Source organism: Brachycentrus maculatus, unplaced genomic scaffold (genome assembly GCF_059751285.1).
Source record: "Brachycentrus maculatus isolate JH-2025_06_01 unplaced genomic scaffold, ASM5975128v1 h1tg000068l, whole genome shotgun sequence".
In the NCBI taxonomy this organism is placed as follows: Eukaryota; Metazoa; Arthropoda; class Insecta; order Trichoptera; family Brachycentridae; genus Brachycentrus; species Brachycentrus maculatus.
The window spans coordinates 1,743,278-1,766,439 of NW_028280822.1; the positions used below are offsets into that span (position 1 = coordinate 1,743,278).

The 23,162-nt window shown below is 34.6% G+C and overlaps 1 protein-coding gene across 3 annotated transcripts in view; it reads right to left on the reverse strand.

The window, feature by feature from the left end:
* The window catches only part of LOC148311314 (uncharacterized), a 124,454-nt gene that overhangs the window by 56,314 nt on the left and 44,978 nt on the right, over window positions 1-23,162 (reverse strand). For all 3 annotated transcript variants that reach the window (XM_088256876.1, XM_088256874.1, XM_088256875.1), the window contains exons 5-7: window positions 18,947-19,248; window positions 17,108-17,488; window positions 447-16,994 (exon numbers count right to left, since the gene is read on the reverse strand). In XM_088256876.1, the coding sequence (XP_088113002.1) occupies window positions 447-16,994; window positions 17,108-17,488; window positions 18,947-19,248 (17,231 nt within the window). The remainder of the gene's footprint in view (window positions 1-446; window positions 16,995-17,107; window positions 17,489-18,946; window positions 19,249-23,162) is intronic.

Here is a 23,162-nt window from a genome sequence, read left to right on the forward strand (position 1 = left end):
GAACAGATAGCATACAATTTAACAATTACACTTGTGTTGATGTTCTTAAAATAAAATTTTATTATTTATTGATTCGGCATTAACTTTGTGGAATGACATGTTGATTTTTATAATATTTTTTTAATTAAACACTTGAATATACCACTTAAATGAGTTTTATTTATATATCCGACTAGTTTCGAAAACTTACAAACTTAACTGAAAACTTTTAATTTATACCAGAAGATGAAAACATCTGTAAGTTTTCGAAACTAGTCGTATACATATATAAATAAAACCCATTAATGTGGTAGGTATATTCAAGTGTTTTCTTTAAAATCATTAATAAAATAATAAAAGTCGTGTATCATGGAATAAGTATTAATTTCTTAAAAAGATATGAAGTAATGAGTTATTCAAAGAGCATTGTTAAATTTTATGAAAAATAGGTAAAAAAAAATATTGACCTTTTATCGATCTGGTGAATGTAGGTGGTATCGGCGTTGTTTCAAATCCAGCATATACCTTGAGGGATGCTGAGCAGGAAATAGTCCCATTCTCGTTAGTTGCTGTGCACGTATAGTCAGCAGAATCAGTCGGAACAGCATTCAGTATCTCCAAAGTCGTCAGTCCGTCGCTACACTTCGTTTTGTATTTATTTTGATCGTTCAGTAACAAGCCGTTTCTGAACCACTCTATCGTCGGTTCGGGGGAACCCAAAACACTGCAGGTCAGTTTTACTCTCGACCCTTCGACTGCCGTCCTGTCGGTTAGGTGAGTGCTGAAAACGGGCTTCTTCTTTATATCCCTCGGGCCCGGAGTGCTCTTTTGGCGCGATGACGAATTGTAATGAGTAGTCGATGAGTTAGAAATTATAGATGTGCTTTTGGCTGCCCTAGAATATTCACTAACAGACTTATCAGTTCGATTTGATCTTTCTTTCATATAATTGTCTTCTTTTTCACGTTTGGCTTGTAATGTATCAAACTCAAGATCATCAGCGAGTCTGTCTTGGTGTTTGCCGGATTTATTGTAGTAATTTTCTTCGGTACAAACAATTTCATTTCCTTTCTCACGATGTTCTGGTGAAATTTCAGTTTCCTCCGACTGACCACCTTTCATTTCGAATTCATTTTTAAAGGCATGGTCTGTTCCATTCTTTTCGATTTCTTCCTCTCGCATGTTTTTATCGGTTGCAGATTCTTTTTTACTATGGTCCCCGTCCTGTTTTAACATACCTATTTTTAACTTCTTTTTCCTAATTTTATCGTCCTCTGCTTTTTCTGATGCTTCGTTTTCTTTTTGTTCTTCTTTTCTTTTAGCATTTTCTGAATTTTCAACCGTTTCATTTTCTTTGGCAATTCGTTCTTCGTCTTGCTTAAGTTTTTCATTTGCTTCTACCTTCTCTAGTGCCTCTTTTTGTTCCGCAAGGTGTTCTTTTTCTTGCTTAAGTTTAATTTTTTCGTTATCTTTCTTTTTCTTTCTCTTGGCTTCGGTCTTTTCTTTTTCGTCTTTTTCTTTTGCAAGTTGGTCCTCTTCTTCCTTAAGTTTTGTATTTTTTTCCACTTCCTTTTTCTTTATTTCAGCTTCGATCTTTTCTTTCTCTTCCTTTTCTTTTGCCAGTCGCTGCTCTTCTTGCTTTTGTTTTAGTTTTTCTTCTTCCTCTTTTTTCTTCTTCTCAACTTCAATGTTTTCTTTCTCTTCTTTTTCTTTAGCAAATCGTTCCTCTTCTTGTTTTTGCTTAAGTTTTTCTTCCTTATCCTTTTTCTTTTTCTCTGATTTTATCTTATCTTTTTCTTCCTTTTCTTGTGTGAGTCGTTCTTCGTCTTGCTTTTGTTTTAGTTTTTCATCCTCATCCTTTTTCTTCTTCTCGACCTCAATCTTTTCTTTCTCTTCTTTTTCTTTTGCAAGACGTTCCTCTTCTTGTTTACGTTTTATTTTTTCACCTTCTTCTTTTTTCTTTTTCTCGGCTTCTATCTTTTCTTTAGCAAGTCGCTCTTCTTCTGGCTTTTGTTTTAGCCTTTCTTCTTCTTTTGTTTTCTTGTTCTCAGCTTCAATCTTTTCTTTTTCTTCCTTTTCACTAGCAAGACGTTGCTCTTCTTGCTGTTGTTTTAATTTTACATCCTCTTCCTTTTTCTTTTTCTCGGCCTCGATTTTTTCTTTTTCTTTCTTTTCTTTTCCCAGTCGCTGCTCTTCTTGCTTTTGTTTTAGTTTATCTTCTTCCTCTTTTTTCTTCTTCTCAGCTTCAATGTTTTCTTTCTCTTCTTTTTCTTTTGCAAGTCGTTCCTCTTCTTGTTTTTGGATTAGTTTTTCTTCCTTATCCTTTTTCTTCTTCTCGGATTTGATCTTTTCTTTCTCTTCCCTTTCTTTTGCGAGTCGTTCTTCGTCTTGCTTTTGTTTTAGTTTAACTTCCTCTTCCTTTTTCTTCATCTCGGATTCGATCTTATCTTTCTCTTCCTTTTCTTTTGCAAGACGTTCCTCTTCTTGCTTTTGTTTTATTTTTTCTTCCTCTTCCTTTTCTTTTGCAAGTCGTTCCTCTTCTTGTTTTTCTTTTAGTTTTTCGTCCTCCTCTTTTTTCTTCTTTTCACCTTCTTCTTTTTTCTTTTTCTCGGTTTCAATCTTTTCTTTTTCTTTCTTTTCTTTAGCAAGTCGCTCCTCTTCTTGCTTTTGTTTTAATTTTTCTTCCTCTTCCTTTTTCTTCTTCTCAGCTTCGTTCTTTTCTTTCTCTTCCTTTTCTTTCGCAAGACGTTTCTCTTGTTTGAGTTTTATTTTTTCTTCTTCTTTTTTCTTTTTATCGGCTTCAATCTTTTCTTTTTCTTCCTTTTCTTTAGCAAGTCGCTCTTCTTCTTGCTTTTGTTTTAATTTATCTTCTTCTTCCTTTTTCTTCTTCTCGGCTTCGATATTTTCCTTCTCCTCTTTTTCTTTAGCAAGACGTTTCTCTTCTTGTTCAAGTTTTAATTTTGCTTCTTCTTTTTTATTTTTTTCAGCTTCAATCTTTTCTTTCTCTTTCTTTTCTTTAGCAAGACGTTCCTCTTCTTGCTTTTGTTTTAATTTTTCTTCCTCTTCCTTTTTCTTCTTCTCGGCCTCGTTCTTTTCTTTCTCTTCCTTTTCTTTCGCAAGAAGTTTCTCTTCTTGTTCCAGTTTTAGTTTTGCTTCTTCTTTTTTCTTGTTCTCGGCTTCAATCTTTTCTTTTTCTTCCTTTTCTTTAGCAAGTCGCTCCACTTCTTGCTTTTGTTTTAATTTTTCTTCTTCTTCCTTTTTCTTTTTCTCGGCCTCGATCTTTTCCTTCTCCTCTTTTTCTTTCGCAAGACGTTTCTCTTCTTGTTCAAGTTTTATTTTTTCTTCTTCTTTTTTCTTATTCTCAGCTTCAATCTTTTCTTTTTCTTCCTTTTCTTTAGCAAGTCGCTCCACTTCTTGCTTTTGTTTTAATTTTTCTTCTTCTTCTTTTTTCTTCTTCTCGGACTCGATCTTTTCCTCCTCCTCTTTTTCTTTCGCAAGACGTTTTTCTTCTTGTTCAAGTTTTATTTTTTCTTCTTCTTTTTTCTTTTTCTCGGCTTCAATCTTTTCTTTTTCTTCCTTTTCTTTAGCAAGTCGCTCCTCTTCTTGCTTTTGTTTTAATTTTTCTTCCTCTTCCTTTTTCTTCTTCTCGGCCTCGTTCTTTTCTTTTTCTTCCTTTTCTTTCGCAAGACGTTTCTCTTCTTGTTCAAGTCTTATTTTTTCTTCTTCTTTTTTCTTTTTCTCGGCTTCAATCTTTTCTTTTTCTTCCTTTTCTTTGGCAAGTCGCTCCTCTTCTTGCTTTTGTTTTAATTTATCTTCTTCTTCCTTTTTCTTCTTCTCGGCCTCGATCTCTTCCTTCTCCTCTTTTTCTTTCGCGAGACGTTTCTCTTCTTGTTCAAGTTTTATTTTTTCTTCTTCTTTTTTCTTTTTCTCATCTTCAATCTTTTCTTTAGCAAGACGCTCCTCTTCTTGCTTTTGTTTTGATTTTTCTTCTTCTTCCTTTTTCTTTTTCTCGGCCTCGATCTTTTCCTTCTCTTCTTTTTCTTTCGCAAGACGTTTTTCTTCTTGTTCAAGTTTTATTTTTTCTTCCTCTTTTTTCTTTTTCTCAGCTACAATCTTTTCTTTTTCTTCCTTTTCTTTGGCAAGACGTTCCTCTTCTTGCTTTTGTTTTAATTTTTCTTCCTCTTCCTTTTTCTTCTTCTCGGCCTCGATCTTTTCCTTCTCCTCTTTTTCTTTCGCGAGACGTTTCTCTTCTTGTTCAAGTTTTATTTTTTCTTCTTCTTTTTTCTTTTTCTCGGCTTCAATCTTTTCTTTTTCTTCCTTTTCTTTAGCAAGACGTTCCTCTTCTTGCTTTTGTTTTGATTTTTCATCTTCCTTTTTCTTCTTCTCGGCCTCGATCTTTTCCTTCTCCTCTTTTTCTTTCGCAAGACGTTTTTCTTCTTGTTCAAGTTTTATTTTTTCTTCATCTTTCTTCTTTTTCTCAGCTACAATCTTTTCTTTTTCTTCCTTTTCTTTGGCAAGACGTTCCTCTTCTTGCTTTTGTTTTAATTTTTCTTCCTCTTCCTTTTTCCTCTTCTCGGCCTCGATCTTTTCCTTCTCCTCTTTTTCTTTCGCGAGACGTTTCTCTTCTTGTTCAAGTTTTATTTTTTCTTCTTCTTTTTTCTTTTTCTCGGCTTCAATCTTTTCTTTTTCTTCCTTTTCTTTAGCAAGACATTCCTCTTCTTGCTTTTGTTTTAATTTTTCTTCATCTTCCTTTTTCTTTTTCTCGGCTTCAATCTTTTCTTTTTCTTCCTTTTCTTTAGCAAGTCGCTCCTCTTCTTGCTTTTGTTTTAATTTTTCTTCCTCTTCCTTTTTCTTCTTTTCGGCTTCGTTCTTTTCTTTCTCTTCCTTTGCTTTCGCAAGACGTTTTTCTTCTTGTTCAAGTTTTATTTTTTCTTCTTCTTTTTTCTTTTTCTCGGCTTCAATCTTTTCTTTTTCTTCCTTTTCTTTAGCAAGTCGCTCCTCTTCTTGCTTTTGTTTTAATTTTTCCTCCTCTTCCTTTTTCTTCTTCTCGGCCTCGTTCTTTTCTTTCGCTTCCTTTTCTTTCGCAAGACGTTTCTCTTCTTGTTCAAGTTCTATTTTTTCTTCTTCTTTTTTCTTTTTCTCGGCTTCAATCTTTTCTTTTTCTTCCTTTTCTTTGGCAAGTTGCTCCTCTTCTTGCTTTTGTTTTAATTTTTCTTCCTCTTCCTTTTTCTTTTTCTCGGCCTCGATCTTTTCTTTCTCTTCTTTTTGTTTTGCAAGACGTTCCTCTTCTTGTTTTTGTTTAAGTTTTTCTTCCTCTTCCTTTTTCTTTTTCTCGGCCTCGATATTTTCTTTCTCTTCTTTTTCTCTTGCAAGACGTTCCTCTTCTTGTTTATGTTTTATTTCTTCATCTTCTTCATTTTTCTTTTTCTCGGCCTTGATCTTTTCCTTCTCTCCTTTTTCTTTTGCAAGTTGTTCCTCTTCTTGCTTTTGTTTAATATTTTCATTCTCTTCATTTTTCTTTTTCTCGGCTTCAATCTTTTCTTTCTCTTCCTTTTCTTTAGCAAGTCGTTCCTCTTCTTGCTTTTGTTTTAGTTTTTCTTCCTGTTCCTTTTTGTTCTTCTTGGTTTCGATCTTTTCCTTCTCTTCCTTTTCTTGCGCTAGTCGCTCCTCTTCTTGCTTTTGTTTTTGTTTTTCTTCCTCCTCTTTTTCTTTCGCAAGACGTTCCTCTTCCTGTTTTAGTTTTATTTTTTTATCTTCTTCTTTTTTATTTGTCTCCGCTTCAATCATTTCTTTATCTTCCTTTTCTTTTGCAAGTCGTTCCTCTTCTTGTTCTTTTAGTTTATCTTTATCTTCGTTTTTCTTTTTAACGGCTTCAATCTTTTCTTTTTCTTCCTTGTTTTTAGCAAGTCGTTCCTCTTCTTGCTTTTGTTTTAGTTTTACTTCCTCTTCCTTTTTCTTCTTCTCGGATTCGATCTTTTCTTTCTCTTCCTTTTCTTTAGCAAATCGTACCTCTTCTTGCTTATGTTTTAATTTGTCTTCCTCTTCGTTGGTCTGTTCAGCTTCGATGTTTTCTTTCTCTTTCTTTTCTTTTGCAAGAGGTTCCTCTTCTTGCTCATATTCTAGTTTTTCTTCCTCATCATTTTCCTTCTTCTTGGCCTCGATCTTTTCTTGTATTTCTTTTCCCGTTGCAAAACGTTTCTCTTTTTCCAATTTTTCTTCATCTGATAGTTTTATTTTCTCTGCTTCTGCTCTTTCTAGTGCTGCTTCTTTTTCTTTTGAAAGCTGGTTGTCTTTAGGCTTCTTTTTCTCTAAATCTTCATTTCCGTTTGCTTTTGTTTCATCGATAAGTTGTTCTTCATCGAGCTGTATTTTTTCAGATTTTGGTTGTTCTAGGGCATCTTTTTCATTTTTCTGTTTTTCTTCCTCTTGTGTTACTTTTTTCTCTGTTTCTACCTCTTCAAGTGATTTCACTTCTGTAGGAAGTCGTTTTTCTTCTTCTTCTTTATTCTTTTCATCGGATTCTTTTAGTTCCTCTTTTTCTTTTGTCATATGTAATTGTTCTTGCTTTAGTTTTTCTTCTTCTTGCTGTTTCGTTTCCTTATCTTCTTTCCTTTCTTGCAAATTATTTTCTTTTTGAAGTGTACTTTTCGCAGTTTCTGTTTTTTCTTTTTCAAGAGGCTTTTCTTCCATTTTTTCTTCTTTTGCCTTTTTCAGCTCTTCTTTCGCATTTACTTCATATCCTACATTTTTGTCCTCATCTTCTTTCTCATCCGAAATTTCTCCTGTTAAAATTCGTTCTTCTTGGTTCGTTTTTAAAATAACTTCTGCTTGTTTCTTTTTATCCACCTTGATTTCGATTGTTTCTGTTTCTTTCGCTTGTTTTTCTAGAACAATTTCATTTCTTTCTTCATCATACTGATCTTTACTTTTTTCTTCAAGCCCTTCTTTCTCCTTTTCAAGTTTATCATGTTGTTCTTTTATGGTTCCTGTTTTTTCTTGTGGCCCTTTTTTCATCTGTTTATCTTCTTCTTTATTTTGGATTTTGGATTGTATTTTATTGTTTTCAACTTCAGGTTTATCTGATGATTCGCTTTGTTTTAAAATACTTTCTTTTTCATTATTTATTGGTTCATTTTGATTTTGACTGGGTTTTGTTTCTTGTATTTCTTTTTCTTTAACATGTTCTGTTCTCATAATATCATCACCTTCTTTCGTTTCTTGTATCCCACTTACAATTTTTTCATCCTTCATATTTTGTATGTTTATGTTAAAATTATCTTCTTTAGTTTCTTCTAATCTTGAGTTTTTGAGCTCACTATCTTTTTCATTTTCTTTTTGATTTCCTTCTTCCTTCATACATTTAGCCTCATCAACGTTGAGAATTGTTGATATCCTGTCATCAAATATCTCTTTAATGTTCTGTTCTTCTTTGTCTTTGGAGTTTACAACTCCACTAGCAAGGTTATTATTAATATTTTTTTCTGATATTTGATTCATTTTGTCCTCTTCTATTTTACATTCAGAAAATTTTTCATTCATCACAGCCATTTCTTTATGTAATGATTCTTCACCTAGAACATTAATTTCAGAAACTACGACTTGATTGAATTGTTCTGCAGTTTCAGGGATCTGTGTAAGACTTTCGGTGGCATTCACTAATTGCATAGCGGCTATTATATTTTTTTCCATTTCTTTTAAGGGCTCTTGAAGTAATCCCAAACACAAAGGTCCTTCAGAAATCACAGAAGGTAGGTTTTCTTTCAAATTTTGAATACAGATTTCTACAGATTTCATGTTTAAAATATCGTTAAGGTTAAAATGAACGTCATCTTGTTCAAGATTTTCTTCAATCTTTTGTAAGCCCTGTTGTAATTCCAAAATAGGTTTAAAATAGGTTTCAGTATGTAAAACATCATAAGAGACATTGTCTTCTTTTGCATTCTGAACAAGTTGATTTTGGACTATGGTTAAAAATTCTTTGAGTTTTTTGACGGGTTCTTTTAGTTGCAGAGTCTCAAGTGTACTTATTTCGGCTTCATTTTCATTTAACTTTTGCTTATTTTTATTACTTCCGACCAAATATAAATATAATACATTAATTGGAGTCGCCATCGATAGTAGAGAGTTGCTAGATATAGATTGGTTTATATTTGTTTCTACCAAGACGTCTTTGATTATATTGCATAAATCATTTGTATGTTTCGTCAATGATTCTAAATTAGAATCTTGAATTCCCAAATTGTCCTGTAATGGTAATAATGTTTTATGAATATAATTCAAAGTGTCCCTTACATCAGGTGTTTGAAGGATAAGTTCATCGCTTTGCACAGCAGTGCACATATCCGCTTCATGTATTTTCTCACATATTTCAAGTAACGATTTAGAAATCGATTTAAGCGCGGACAATGTCGTTTTCTCCGATTCCTGCCAATTAGGCGGTACACCATCAACATATTGTACGAACTTTTTTATATCTTTGAGCGGTCTTACAACATTTTTTTGTCTACAATAATATATTATTTTATTCAATGTCTGTGTCATGCGTTGCGAACTTTGTTTGATTAAATCCAGTGACTGATTTAGAGATTGCTTAATATCCGGATTATTTATTTCATTTAGCTCATTATTTTCAAAGTTGCAGATTGAGTTTTGAGTTTTCTCAAGAATATCGGATAAGTCTCGCCTATGAGAAACGATGTAGCCTAATGGTTCATTAAATATTTTTTGAGCATTCATTACAAAAGATTTTATTTCTTCTATTTTCGTGACACATAATTTGTTATCTTGAATATCGTGAGATTTTTCAATATTTCCAAAAATGTTTATGGTATCTTCAAAGGTTTGTCGTTGTCCATCGATCTCTTTATCAATTATGAGAGTACCAATTTCAGCTTTCACTTCAGATGGCGACTTTGAATCATGTATAGTTGGGATAGTTACTAGTTCGACTTGTTCCAGGGTTGCAAATTGTTGCTGAACCACACTTAAACATTCAGCTAGAGTACTGGTATTGGAGAAGACTTCCAATGGTTCGTTCTTATCGAGAACCTCATTTGCAAGACTTTCTTGCGCAACTATAATTCCATTGTATAGCTCTTGTAAAGGTTTTGCAACTAATTCTTTGCGTTCACACCTTTGAATATCGGTCAATGCAACTGATGAATCAGTCAATATTATATTCTCAATGATCGAAATATTTTTCAGTATGTCTTGTAAACATACACCTAAATTAACGTTTTCCATCTTTTCCTTACTGATGCCTTCTATTGTATTGTACGTTTCCCAAGTTCGTTCTTTCTGCATAGCACCAATTGATAATTTAAGCTCATTCAACGGATCACCCAATGTTTTCAGTAATATGATTTCTGCTTCTTCATAATTATATGGATCTTCATACAATTCTTCTACATTTTCGCTTAAAATCATATCATCTTTACTAAGAATGTTGCTTTTTTGTTTTAAGGATAGAAGTATATTTTGGGTTTCATCAATAGAACTTTCTACGGTACATATACATTTAAGAGCATTCAAAAGCTTATTCTCATCGTGAGTTTCAGCAGTTAAGTTTTCCTTTAAGTCATTTATCAGACTGCCTATTTCTTGAAAAGGTTTTTCAAAGTCTTCTCGATCGGTGTTATTTATTATTCCATTCAGGATCAAAGATACCATTTGTTGTAAAATTTCTTGTTTGTTTTCCAAATCTGTAGTATCCAGTGATTTGTCGCATATAATTAAATTCAGAGCTTCTTTTAAGTCATCGAGTGGTTTGCATATTTTTCCGATTAATTCGTTCTTGTTGCCAACAATTTCGACAATAGGACAAAACAATGAATTGTCATTTTTACTTACTGTCGCAAGTACATTGGTTTCCATATATGTAATTATATCTGAAACAGCATTTTCTACGATTTTCTGATTAAAAAAACAAGCATTGGCTTCACCTTTTGGCAGAACATTCAACTTTTCTTCTACATTGTGAAGACATTTGATCAAAGCTTCGACGTGTTGTTCATCTCCTTCGTATGTATTTAATTCAGATACATCTTGTCGAGTCAGGTTTATGGTTTCTAAAAGATCCGTAAATGAAACTTCAATAGCGTTTTTGATTTCCGCGGACGTATTTTTAATATTTTTCAATAGAGGTTTCGTCGACTCGATTAAAATTTGAAGATTTTTAAGTGGTTGGGCTAAATATTCTAGCTTAGAAGCAAAATTTAGATGATCGGTGTTCATATCAAGCTTTACAGATTCTGCATCATTTGATTGCTGAATATTTTTGAGTATTTGTTCATCATTGGATTGAATTTCATCACTTATCATATAACTATCAAATGCACTATCACTGTATTGTTCATCTAATTTACTATAACAATCGTGAAGACTCTCGATGGCGTTAAGTACATCGTAAATTGGCTCTTTTCTTTCACATGTTTCGTAAGTTATATTTTCTTGTATTGAAATTATGCATTGACATAATTTGTTTAGAGTGTTGTTTAAGGCATCTTCATCTTCATCCTTTTCCATTGTTTGCTCACACTTTTTTGCCTGTAATAACTCCTCTTCTACTTCAATAAGATTCATTAGAATATTATCAATTTGAGGAGCGTCAGGTTTCTCTATTGTAGTTACGTTACTTTCACCTTTTTTACTCTGAACGTTTTCCACGACAATTTGTTTTTGCACTTCACAAATAGCTAACTTAAGAACTTCAATGGGTTCACAGAGCATTTTAATTTGTTTTTGATTGACAGCAACTGGAGGAGGAGCATTGAGCTTGATTAGGTCTTTTGAATCCGCAGGATCGTCTTGTAGTTTATTTAGGTAATTTTGCTGATTTATCGACATTAATGAATTCATTACGTCATCGGTATACTTTTCCAAAGAACATAAATGTTCATGTATTTTCGGATTGAGTGTAAAATCTTTGATTTGTGATATATATGCCTTGAAATTTTGGAAAATTTCTTCAATATTTTGATCATTTAATTTTTTCCTTTCTATGGTTTCCGGATTTTGATTTAAAACACTTTGAATAAAAGTAAAAAGTTTAGTTGTTTGTAAATTAAAACTAGTCATTATGTTTTGTTCGGACTGAAAACTATTCGACATCTCTGACTCTGTAAGTTCTCGAATAGTGCATATGGCGTTTTGAAGTTGTGAAAAAGGTTCAGCATATACCATCATGCTCTCTTTCAGAATCACTGACGGGTGACTGTCTAGAGATTTATAAACCTCGTGTAGATTTTTAAAATTATTATTTGGTACTTGAACACTTTTTAGGTGATCTGCGTCTTCTTTCTTGGTTTGTTCGTTCAAAAAATCTGTTTCTTCCAATTGTATCAAAGTATCCTCAACATCGTGAAGTGAGTCTTTTAATGCCTTGAAGCAAGAAGTGTTTTCAGGGCTTAAACCCTTTTCCTCCAAAAGTGATAAACTATCTTGTAAATTATGGATCGACACTTCTACACTGGTAATCAAAGATATTTGTTTTTCAAGCGTTGAGTGATCATCGTCCAGGATCTGTTCTTCTATAAGGCCTAATTCTTTTTGGAATTCCATAATTGGTTCCGCGTACGACTCTACAATAGATAAGTCGGCAGTTAAGGTGTCTTCATCCGACGGGTGTAAGAGCTGTTTTTGAACCGTAGCAAGGCAAGTTTGCAAATGCTTGATTGGTTCTGCCAGTTTCGAAATTTCTATTCCAGATTTTTCTGAAAAATCTTCATCTTTTGATTTTCCCATTATAGCGTAATTTATGTTTTTCAATGGGCTAGCAATGCATTTTAGAATATCACACCCCACAAGTTCTTTATTTTGTGTGTCACTAATAATACTTTCTAAAATATTCTTCAAATCGTCGGTTGCCCCGAGAATTTCTTCGCCCTGAGAATCTAGAACACAATCTTTAAACGAAGACAACGTATCGAGTACAGCATTGAGAGGTTCAATAATATCAGTTTTTTTAACTAATATTTCAGGGTTCACAAGTGAATCTGATGAAAGATTTGCGAGTTCAAATTTGTGACAAATTTCTCGAAGCGGAAGGATTATTGTTTCCAAGGAAGAAAGTTGTTGTGAAACTGCTTCTGGCAAAATTTCTATTTGTTTTGTAAACTTTTGAATTTCCTTCATTGGTTTTACAAAATCGACACATTTACTGTAATTATTTATTTTATAAATGATTTCCTTAACACTCGAAATTTGTTTCTTTATTATCTCCATAGATGACTTAAATGATGTTTTAATATCTTCATTTTTAACAGACTTTGTTAATTCGTTAATCTCAAAGTCATCAATGTTCTTTTCAATTGCATCTATTATATGAGTCAATTCTTTTTTGTATGTTATTATTTGAGAAAGTGGTTCAGAAAGCAAGTTTTGTAATGTTTTAACGTCTATCTTGATCTTTTCTAATTTTTTCAAAGATATTTCAGTTCCGGCTTGTATTACGGCGGAAGATTTTTCGAGGTTTTCAAATATAGTAATAGTGTTCAGGATAACGTTTCTCCTGGCATCAATTTCTTTTTCAATAAATTCTTCAGCGTACTCTTCAAAATCGACGTCTGGTGCTAAATACAATTCTGAGGCTTGTGTCATATCAACCAGATCATGTTGTTGGAGTCCGGCAAAGCATTTCTGAACAGTTTCTAAACATTTCGCTAATGTGGCTGTGTAAGTGAAGTCGCTCAATGTCTTCTCGTCGTCTTGAGGTTCATTTATCAAATTTTCTTGTACTGCGGCAATGAACTTGCTCAGTTCTTGGATTGGTTTATCAATTATTTTGATAGCCTCGAGATTTTCATGTGTATTCACGGTTCCAGCTGATTCAATCAATAATTCTTTCTGGACTGTAGCAATTCCATGTAAAAGGTCTTGTAACAATACATTTAGCTTTTGTGATTTATTTTCTTTTATCGAATTCGTATTCAATTCACCGTATGTTTCCCAAATTCTTTGCTGTTGAACGGCACCAATAGCTTGCTGTAGATCTTGTAGTGGTTCTGCTAATGTTTTTAGATTCGAAATATCTGTTGCTGTAGAAATATCGTATAAGTTGTCATAAAACAAAGGTTCTTCTTTGATTGCCAGAATCTCTCTTTGACTAGACACAGATACGTCATTTAATTGTTCAGCTGTAACCTCCCTCTTTTTATACGACGAGTCTCCTCTTGCGATATTATTCTTCGTCATTTTTATGGTTTTCTCTAATTGAAAAACTGACTCAGTCATTAATGTCAGTTTTTCAAACGATTTGTCATCCAAGTTTGATTCGGAAAATAGTTCACTTTCATTATTTTGAAAAGAACTGAGCGATGTTTTTAACGCTTCTAGGTGCTTTTCAATTTGATTTAAATCTTCACTTGTTAAAGAGATTCGTCCTTCTGGGCTTGTCGACGCGTATGCTTGCACACATTGTTTCATGTTAATTATACAAGTTGCTAGGTTTTTTAATTTCGGTGACCTACATATTTCTAATTCGTCAAAGGAATTTATATTGACGTATTCTTGCAGCATTTTTAAATTCTTCAGCATATCTTGTATTATATTTGGATGTTGTGTATCGAGGTAATATTCCGAAAATTCTGGAGCATTTTCGAATGCCACGTCGATATTTGTAGTCGGAGTGCACTCGACAATACTTTGTTTAGTATCAGCCGTTGACTTGATTGCAGATATATCTTGCATAGTCGACATATCATCTCCCATTTCTACCACAAATTGTTGCTGAATTTCTACTAAACAAGTATTAAGATTCCTTAGAGATTTTGCTATTGTAGAATTGGCCACAAAAGTCTCCAAGCAATCTCCAATTTGGGATTCGACATTATGTTGAATAACAACTAAATTATTATGAAACTGGTAAAACGGATTTGCTAAAGTATTTAAAGCAGAAATATCTCTAGAATCCTTCAGGCTATCGTAGTTTTCGAATGTTTGTTCGGTCAATACGTTAAGGCTTTGATTCAGCTCATTTAAAGGCATTGCTAACTCGTGGGCTATTATGAAATCAGTAACCGAGTTGATTTGTTCGGGTGCTTCGCAAGCCCGTATCTCTGCTGCTGCGATCGAATCGCGTAGCTCCAGCAGAGTGTTTGCTAGTTGATGAAGAGACGATTTGTCTTCTTTATGTGATAAGTCTTTTATTGATTCAAAATCTTCACTCTCTTCTGTGGCGTACAATATATTTTTTTTTACTTTGTCAATGATATTAGTCAAACATTCAGAATTATTTTTTAGGATCTTCAGTTGATCGGTATTAATTTTCTTTGATTCTTCAGTTATGTTTTCTTTAACTTTTGCAATAGACGATAAAGATGATTTAAGAGCATCGTTCAAATCATCCGAATATTGAACTTTTATATTGGATATATTATTATGTAATAATTCAAGTGACTTATTAACCGTAGATACAAAATGTTCTTTCGCATTTTGTTTTAATAAATCAAAGCTTTTATTTAACATTTCAACTGGTTTTTCAATATTAGAAAGAACATTGAGACTGTTTGAAGTCGGAAGCTGTACAGCATTTTCTAAAATTTTTGCAAGTTGAGTCTGCAATTCATCTAGAGACTCGGTGAATACCGCCTCTTTGTTCCCCGAGTTGAGATCAATATTACTTTGTAGTGAAAGTAGATTTCTCGCAATATACTGTATAGTTCTTTGGTTTTCTTCAAACGGTTCCAAATCCTTAATATTAAACTGTTCTCCTATATCCATCAAGTTCCCCTTTATAAAATTGATTGACGTAATCAAAGTATCGACCGCTTCCTCAGTCAAAGTAGGATACTGTTCTTCGTTAAACGAGTTCAAATCGCTTCTGAGTTGAATCATCGGTTGGACAATACTTTGCAAAATTGCTGAATTTATATTAAACAATTTCTCATTAGATTCTTTTACTGCTCCCTCTTCAATTGATTCTAAGGCAAACTGCAATTCGTGTATTGGTTTAGAAATAAGGTCCATTACGTAGTCCTGAATTTGCGCATCTTTATCTGAACAAACGTTATTTTTAATAGATTCGAGAGATTTTTGCAGTTTCAGTACTGGCTTCCATACATTTTGTATAACGGTAGAGTTATCTTTGATTTCGGTACTTAACCTATTCATAGTTAGAATATTTTCATTCAGTTCATTGGCTTGTTTTATTAAATTAACTGACTTTATAGAATCTTCGGAAACTGATAAAGCTGTTGTTATATCAGTTAAAATAATATTCATTTCTTGAGTATTTTTTGAAGGCCAATATTTTTCTAACACGTTACTTGCGTTTTTTACTATTGCCAAAACACTTTGTAAAGGCTTTGCTAGAGTCTCGATAAGACATGTACTAGTTCTTTGTACCAAAGTATGACCTCCGCCTTCTATTTCAATGCATTTTTCTATCACAGCTAAATTCTGTTGTAGAGATTTTAATGCAGGTATAAAAAGTTCCAAATTCTGAAGACTAGTATCTGACTCGAATGTTTTATCCTCTAATGTTTCACATATTTGTTGAATGTCTTCGATCGGTGTTGTTACACTCGCAATAACCTCTAAACTTTTCATCGCTGTTGCAGTTGAACTCATTTGAGCAGATTGCATAATTACTTCCTCTTCCACGTCTTGCAAATGATTTTTCACAACTTTACATATTTTTACTAAAGTATGTATCTTTTTAAGCATTTCATCAGTTTCCTCCTTATTTGGTACCAATATAACTGCTTCTAGAGATTTTTCACTACCCGAACTAGACTTTCTAGATCCTTGACTACCATGTCGATCTTTTTTATTTCTTTTTGCCTTTCGCGCTTTTGACGTTTTTTCTAAATCATCCTTTTCTGTATCTACCGTACTAGGTATATTTGTTTCCTTCTGTAAGTGTTCTTGAGATATTTCCTTATTAGTTTCAATGCTTTTAGCAGTAGCAAATGTTTTTTGATCACTTTCGGATATCGGCATTTCCTCATTCTTATTTTTATCCGAAACTGAACGTTCCTTTGAGATACTGAAATAATCATCCCCACTTTTCATCGATTCCGATTTTTTTCGCGGTGGTCTGGCAGGAATTTCGGTCGGTTCGTCATTACAATGCATTACAATAGGTTCTGTTACTTCAACGGGGAATGTAGTACCTATGTCTTCTACTATGGACATATCATCCACGTCTGCTTCGGTTCTCAAGTCATCTTCCGCTGAAGCAAAATAATCTGGCGACACATCAATCACGATGGCTTCCATCAGTAGATTTCCAGATGTTGATGTTTCCTTCACAAACCTTAATGGTGGCAGTTCAACAACATTTTGCTCTGTAACATTTTCAGATAACTGATCAGCGTACATTTCTACTATTTGTAAGGCTTCTTCTTCCGTAAGATCCGGGGTTTCATAAAGAGAAACGGAAACTTCTTTTCCATCAAAAGAAAAAGATATCTCTCCTTTTTCGTCAAGTGTTATATCACCGGCAGGTGTATCATATAGTTGCGACGTGCGTTCTTCATGAATAGTGGATAAGGAAATATTTCTGCGGAGTTCGGGTTCAGGTTTAGCTGCTTTTACAGTATCTTCGAATCCAAGAAGTGAAGCGGAGCTTGCCGCTATACCCATACAGTTCTGCGCCTCGCACGTGTACGTTCCCAAACAGCAAGTGCCGTCTTGTCCGGAAATTATTCTGTGGATGTCCCCTGGCTTCAACTCTTCGCCATCCTTATACCATTTCAACACTGGTTGCGGGACACCGATAACTTTGCACTCCAAGTTAACAGCGCCCTCCTCTGAGAGAATGGCGCGCAAACTTTCCAGAAAACGCGGTTTCTTGAAATGCCTCGGAATGACCAGTTTGAGAAAGCAGGATGTTACACTCTGACCAAACTCGTTGGTTGCGATGCATTTCCATTCAGCTTGATCCGTTATTTCCACTTGGTGGATATCGAGGTGACATATTCCTTTGCTCTCCTTCGTTGTTCTATATCGTGGACTTTCGTCAATTGGTTGATCATCTCTGTACCAAGCTAATGTTGGTTCTGGAGATATGCTCACTAAAATATTCAAAAATTATTTTAAATGAGAAAATAAACTATTATAAGGTGTATAAACATATAACGATTAATTAATAATGATAATATTTTATATTAATGTTTAACATTAGTACCTTTGATCGTAAACCTGAAATCTTCGTTAATTCTCGCTTCTTGACTTTTGAGCGGCTGCACAAATTTTGGTGCTTTATTTTCTGAAAAAAGTTGCATTCTCTCTTCATCGTCCAGTTGGTTCTGTATATCTTCCACGGTGAGTTCAGCTCGGCTGCTAGCTTGACCCATGCAGTTGGATGCTATGCAACAGTATGACCCCAAGGAGTTACTGCCAGTGAGCTGGTACACATCTCCTGGCCGCAACTCCAGCCCGTCCTTGAACCAACTGAGCTGAGGAGTCGGGAAACCGACGACTTTGCATTCGAAAGACACCAAACCTTCTTCTGTTAAAACTGCTTTCAGCTCTTCCATAAATCGGGGTTTTCGATAATTTTTCGGAACTAAAACGGAAAAAAGTGGAATTAAGGAAATCATTCTTTTACTTTGTTATAATGGCAGGATTTGCTTATTTTCTATCCGTTTAAAATGTATAAAATTTAATCATTCATTTTATTACAGATTTAAGCAACAGCACCATTTTTTTGTGATTGCACAAGTCATCATTTTTTGGGGTTTCTATTCTAATGCAAATTTAAAATTTTCATTTTTAGATTTTAAAGTTTGTTTTTGTCTGATTAACGTTGATATGTAAGTTTTAAAGATTTTAATTGATTTTATGAGCAACTGATGGTAAAACTTTGATCAACCCGATAGCAAATTGCATATTTTTTGTGAAAGGCACAAGTAAGTGGTAGTGAGTATTTCCTGGTCTATCATAAAATGTATCGACCGCCCTTGTGTATCTACCATATAAGTTAGAAATGACATCAAGATAGTGTAAACAATAGGATATTGATTCATTCTGTTTTATTTCCGATGAATTTATTAAAATAATAATCAAATTCAATAAAATCTATCTTAGTAAACCAGCTTTTATCGTAACGAATAATATGAAGTGATTTTTCTATTGAATTTAAATAAACAAATTTTGGAGGTTCTCACCAAAACGTAACATTTCCATTATAAATGATTTTAAGTTCTATCAGGAATTCCACCTTGTAAAATTGTTACGTTTTGGTGCGATTTCATGATTTCACATCGGTTTAACACTGGATTGGTCACGTTTCGTCGCAACTTTAATTCAGATTTAGAATACAGTAAACAGAACAGATTTGCACTTGAAGGATTTTTGTGCAATATTAGAAATGTAACTTTTGGTGAGGACCTCCACAAATAAAGTACAGTAGAGTCTCGGTTATCCGACCTTTCGAGTTATCCAACCTCCCGGGGCAATGCGTCTTTCCTGTACCCAACTGTACCATAACCCAAGCATTATGTTCGCGCGCCAGGCGAAATATGTTTTATTATTGTGCCGTAAGTGCATTTTGATGTTTTAGTTCATTCTATATATGTAAAGTGATCTTACCAGCTCGCAACCAGCGCACTAAATTTGACGAGCGTGCCTTTGCTGTTGTGGAGCCGATGGCGTGGAATGCTCTTCCACCAATGCAATGGTTAGAAATAGTGAGAGTGAGATGATATTTAGAAAAAAAAAAACTAAAAACATATTTGTTTGCTAAATCATTTCCACTATAATATTTTCCCTAATTCATTCACAGTGAAGCGCCCTTGAGGTAGTAATTTACGAAAATGGCGCTATATAAGTTTTCCTAATTTATTATTATTAGTATTATTATGTACATATTTGAAAAGTTTTCGATCTATAAATAAAATTTAACAAATTTTCAATGTCATTTTTATGACTTTCCGTGTTATCCGACCTTTTTGCTTACCTAACCTAACCTAAACAAGGTCGGATAAACGAGACTCTACTGCATATGAAAATAGTGTTCGATTACCGTCAACGGTAACGTGACAGGTGGAGACGGCCAGGCGGCCGCCGGCGCCCGTGGCCACGCACTTCCACTCGCCCTCGTCGTCCCACGTGGTGGCGGGCACGACCAGCTTGAGGCCGCCCGCGCCGTCCTCGAGCGCCTGCGAGCGCGCGGGGTCGGCGCGGCCCGCCTTGCCGTACCACGCCACGCCGCGCGGCCACGGCGGCACGCCCACGCGGCACGCCAGCTCCAGCGGGTCGCCCACCTTCAGGTGCCGGTCCTGCAGCTCCACGATAAACACGGGCGGCGGCTCCGACGATATCGCGCTGGAATCATACCATTTATTTACTTTTTTTTGTATTTTGTATATTTAAAGGACTAACTTTTTGGATAACTGTAATAATACACATCGTAGTTGTACAGGAGAAAGTGACCAACTAACAAAACGTAAAATATTTATTAATTTGGCGTTTAATTTGTAGAACTCCATTTTAATTTATGTAATAATTTTAAATCAAACACAGATTTTTTGAGTCTACTAAGTTGTATTTTATTAACAAAAAGACACAAAAAAATTATATTGTGATAATTTTTTCGCCTTGTTAGGGCATTATCAAACGAATGTGAAGATCAAATGGACTACGGTCGTAATGTAGCTATACAATTCTAATTGACAGTTTTAACACGTGCAGCAATAATTTATGGAAGACAACAATAGCTAATGGGGGATATTGGTATGTACCCTTATATTTATTTTCTGGGAAAGGAAGAGTTCAGAAGGGCCATTTAAGTCACTTTTGCTAGGCAAGAAAATAAACATCAATGCAGTTAGTCATTTTTAACAAGTCAATATATTATACTTCCAAGTTCGAAATTCTTTGGATTTTTTCAGGCCAATATTAAGCTAGTAAAATATCAAATAGTCAATTATCAGGTTCTTATAAAAAATGCACCTGGTCACTTTCTCCTGAGTGACTACGATATATTATTTAGAAAAATAAAATAACTTGGATTCTTGATCCACACATTTTTATTATTATAAACCAACTAGTTTCGGCAACAACCTATTAAGGTGGAGACTGACCGGAGCATTTCGTCGTAACATCGCTCGCGGCGAGCATCCGAAACTATGGATGGAGCGTTCGGCTCGGTGTACTGACTGCCTGAATGCTCGCATCGTAACGCGTTACGTTACGACGAAACGCTCCGGTCAGTCTCCACCTTTATGTTGTAACAGTCAAAAAACTGTTACGTAAATTCAAATTCGTAAATTCTGCGCTTTGCGCATGACTCAACAGAAACAGATTCCTACACTATCCCTTTCTTGAGAGGTGACCGTTGTCCCCCCCCCCCCGCCCTGACTCCCACTTCGTTTTGGCGCGCGACGACGGCGTGCGTGGAAAAAAAGGACGCCAAACAATAAAACATGGATCTTCAAGTTAAGTTTAGACTATGATGTTCTCTGCGTTAATCTAACAATGATGTTTATGTGATCGCGGTACATCTAGTGAGGATCCTGTTGTGAACGCGTCACACACTAAAGTGATAGCGACTTACCTACTAACCTACAAAGTGTAACCTAGTGTCGTATCAATGTAAACTGCACACCTTCGAGTTAAGCTTAGACTATGATGTTCTCTACGTTAATCTAACCATGATGTTTATGTGATCGCGGTCATCTAGTGAGGATCCTGTTGTGAACGCGTCACACACTAAAGTGATAGCGACTTACCTACTAACCTACAAAGTGTAACCTAATGTCGCATCAATGTAAACTGCACACCTTCGAGTTAAGCTTAGACTATGATGTTCTCTGCGTTAATCTAATCTTTGTGATCGCGGTATACATATAGTGAGGATCCTTGTATGACTTAACCTACAAAGTGTAACCTCATGTCGCGTCAATGTAAACTGCACACCTTCGAGTTAAGCTTAGACTATGATGTTCTCTGCGTTAATCTAACCATGATGTTTATGTGATCGCGGTCATCTAGTGAGGATCCTGTTGTGAACGCGTCACACACTAAAGTGATAGCGACTTACCTACTAACCTACAAAGTGTAACCTCATGTCTCATCAATGTAAACTGCGCACCTTCGAGTTAAGCTTAGACTATGATGTTCTCTGCGTTAATCTAATCTTTGTGATCGCGGTATACATATAGTGAGGATCCTTGTATGACTTAACCTACAAAGTGTAACCTCATGTCGCGTCAATGTAAACTGCACACCTTCGAGTTAAGCTTAGACTATGATGTTCTCTGCGTTAATCTAACCATGATGTTTATGTGATCGTGGTCTACATGTAGTGAGGATCCTTGTGTGAATGCGTCACACACTTCCACATGTCCCACCGCCGGAATCAGCTAATCTTCACTTCAGGTCTCCACGGAGGCTTCTCCGTCACCACACTCCAGCCACGTCCCACTGCGGGATCAAACAATCCTGGAGCCAATCTTCACTTCAGGTCTCCACTCAGGATTTCTCCGTCACCACACACCAGCCACGTCCCAGTCAGTACCATCCTTGTCCTTTCATTTCTTCAAATCCTCATCTCAGGTTATCGTGACAATTAAATTAAGGGTTAGTTTTTATATTTAAGTTTTGTATTTTTTATATTTTGTTTTGTTTTAGGGTTAGTTTATAAATTTAAGTGCTAATTATTATTAAATAAACCATGTAAAATTTAAAACTTGTTTTCATTTGGGAGTGGAGAGGAGCCACCGGTCTATAAGAACCCCGACATCCACTTGGGATTCAGGAGTCCTGTCTCTAATACCGAGAGACCAAAGGAAAGTATTACAATGTAAACAATATACTGTATTATGTATGTCTTTTAGTTATAAAACAAACCCTGAAGAGGGCAACGGTTGTTGCCAAAACTAGTTCGTTTATAATAATAAAAGTGTGTAGATCAAAAAACAAAGTTATTTTATCCCTCGTAATTGTGCATTTATTTACATTTATTATTTCGCAACCCAGCCATCTGACGGCTGTAAGCGTTCAACGTATTGAGTCAATCAAATGATCTTCTTACATCGAATATTAGTAAAATGACGTAAATCTGAAGGTTTTTTCTCCATTTGAAAAATAACAAGTTTTATTTTAAAATAATTAAACAATACGTTTTCTTCAAAATGCAAAAACAACATTTTCTGCCCTGTAGCGGGTAAATATTAAGTTAAAAATATGCCTCTTTTGCTGGGATGTAGTACATTTTCTGGGCATTCCGAAAACATGCTCAACTGAAAATTGACGATTTTTTATCAATGACGTTCTTGAAAGGAGTGAGCGATATGTATATGTTTTAAACGGTTGAATCACGTAAAAATTATTTGATTGTAATAAGTCTTCATTTCTTTTAAATTATATACATATCGCACTATTTATTCTTTGGAATAGACCACAGGGTGTATATTCCACAGGGGATTAATGTGTAACTACGCAGTGTAGATAATTTAATTTATTCTTATTCTGTAAAAAAAAACATTACAAAATCGGTAACATGACCTCCCGATCGACAAATACTTCGAAAATGAGGAATTATTTCTAAATAAAAGTCCATAAGTAATGTCAATGGCAGCAAACAGCAACCGAACGAAGGAAATGGGATGCGCGGAAGAGGTCTTCCAGCAGTGGAGGACAGAGGCTCACGAAGAAGAATAAGTCAGTACTTCATCTTTTCCTTCTTCTCTATTCTTCTGTTCTATATATCGCTCACTCCTTTCAAGAACGTCATAAATCAAAAAACTTAATTTTTCAGGAAAGCGTTTTTAAAGTTGAAAAATATAACACAATGTATTGAAAATAAAAATCAAGTCACTTATTGAACTTTTTACCGTGCAACAGATCTTTTTAGGTAAAACCGGAACGTTTTTTCTTCATTTGAAAAATATTTAGGATATAATTTTTTTTTTAATAATACCTTTTCTTCAAAATGCAAAAATAACACTTTCTGCCCTATAGCGGGTAAATATTAAGTTAAAAATATGCCTCTTTTGCTGGGATATAGTACATTTTCTGGGCATTCCGAAAACATGCACAACTGAAAAATCGACGATTTTTGATATATGATGTTCTTGAAAGGAGTGAGCGATATATTTATTTTTCAATTTGTCTCATGTGTATTTGTTTTTATTGATCGATTCAAAATGTACGTCTTTAAACTAATATTATTTTATGTAAGAAGATCATTTGATTGACTCGACATATTATACGCTTAATGCCGTCAGATGACTGCA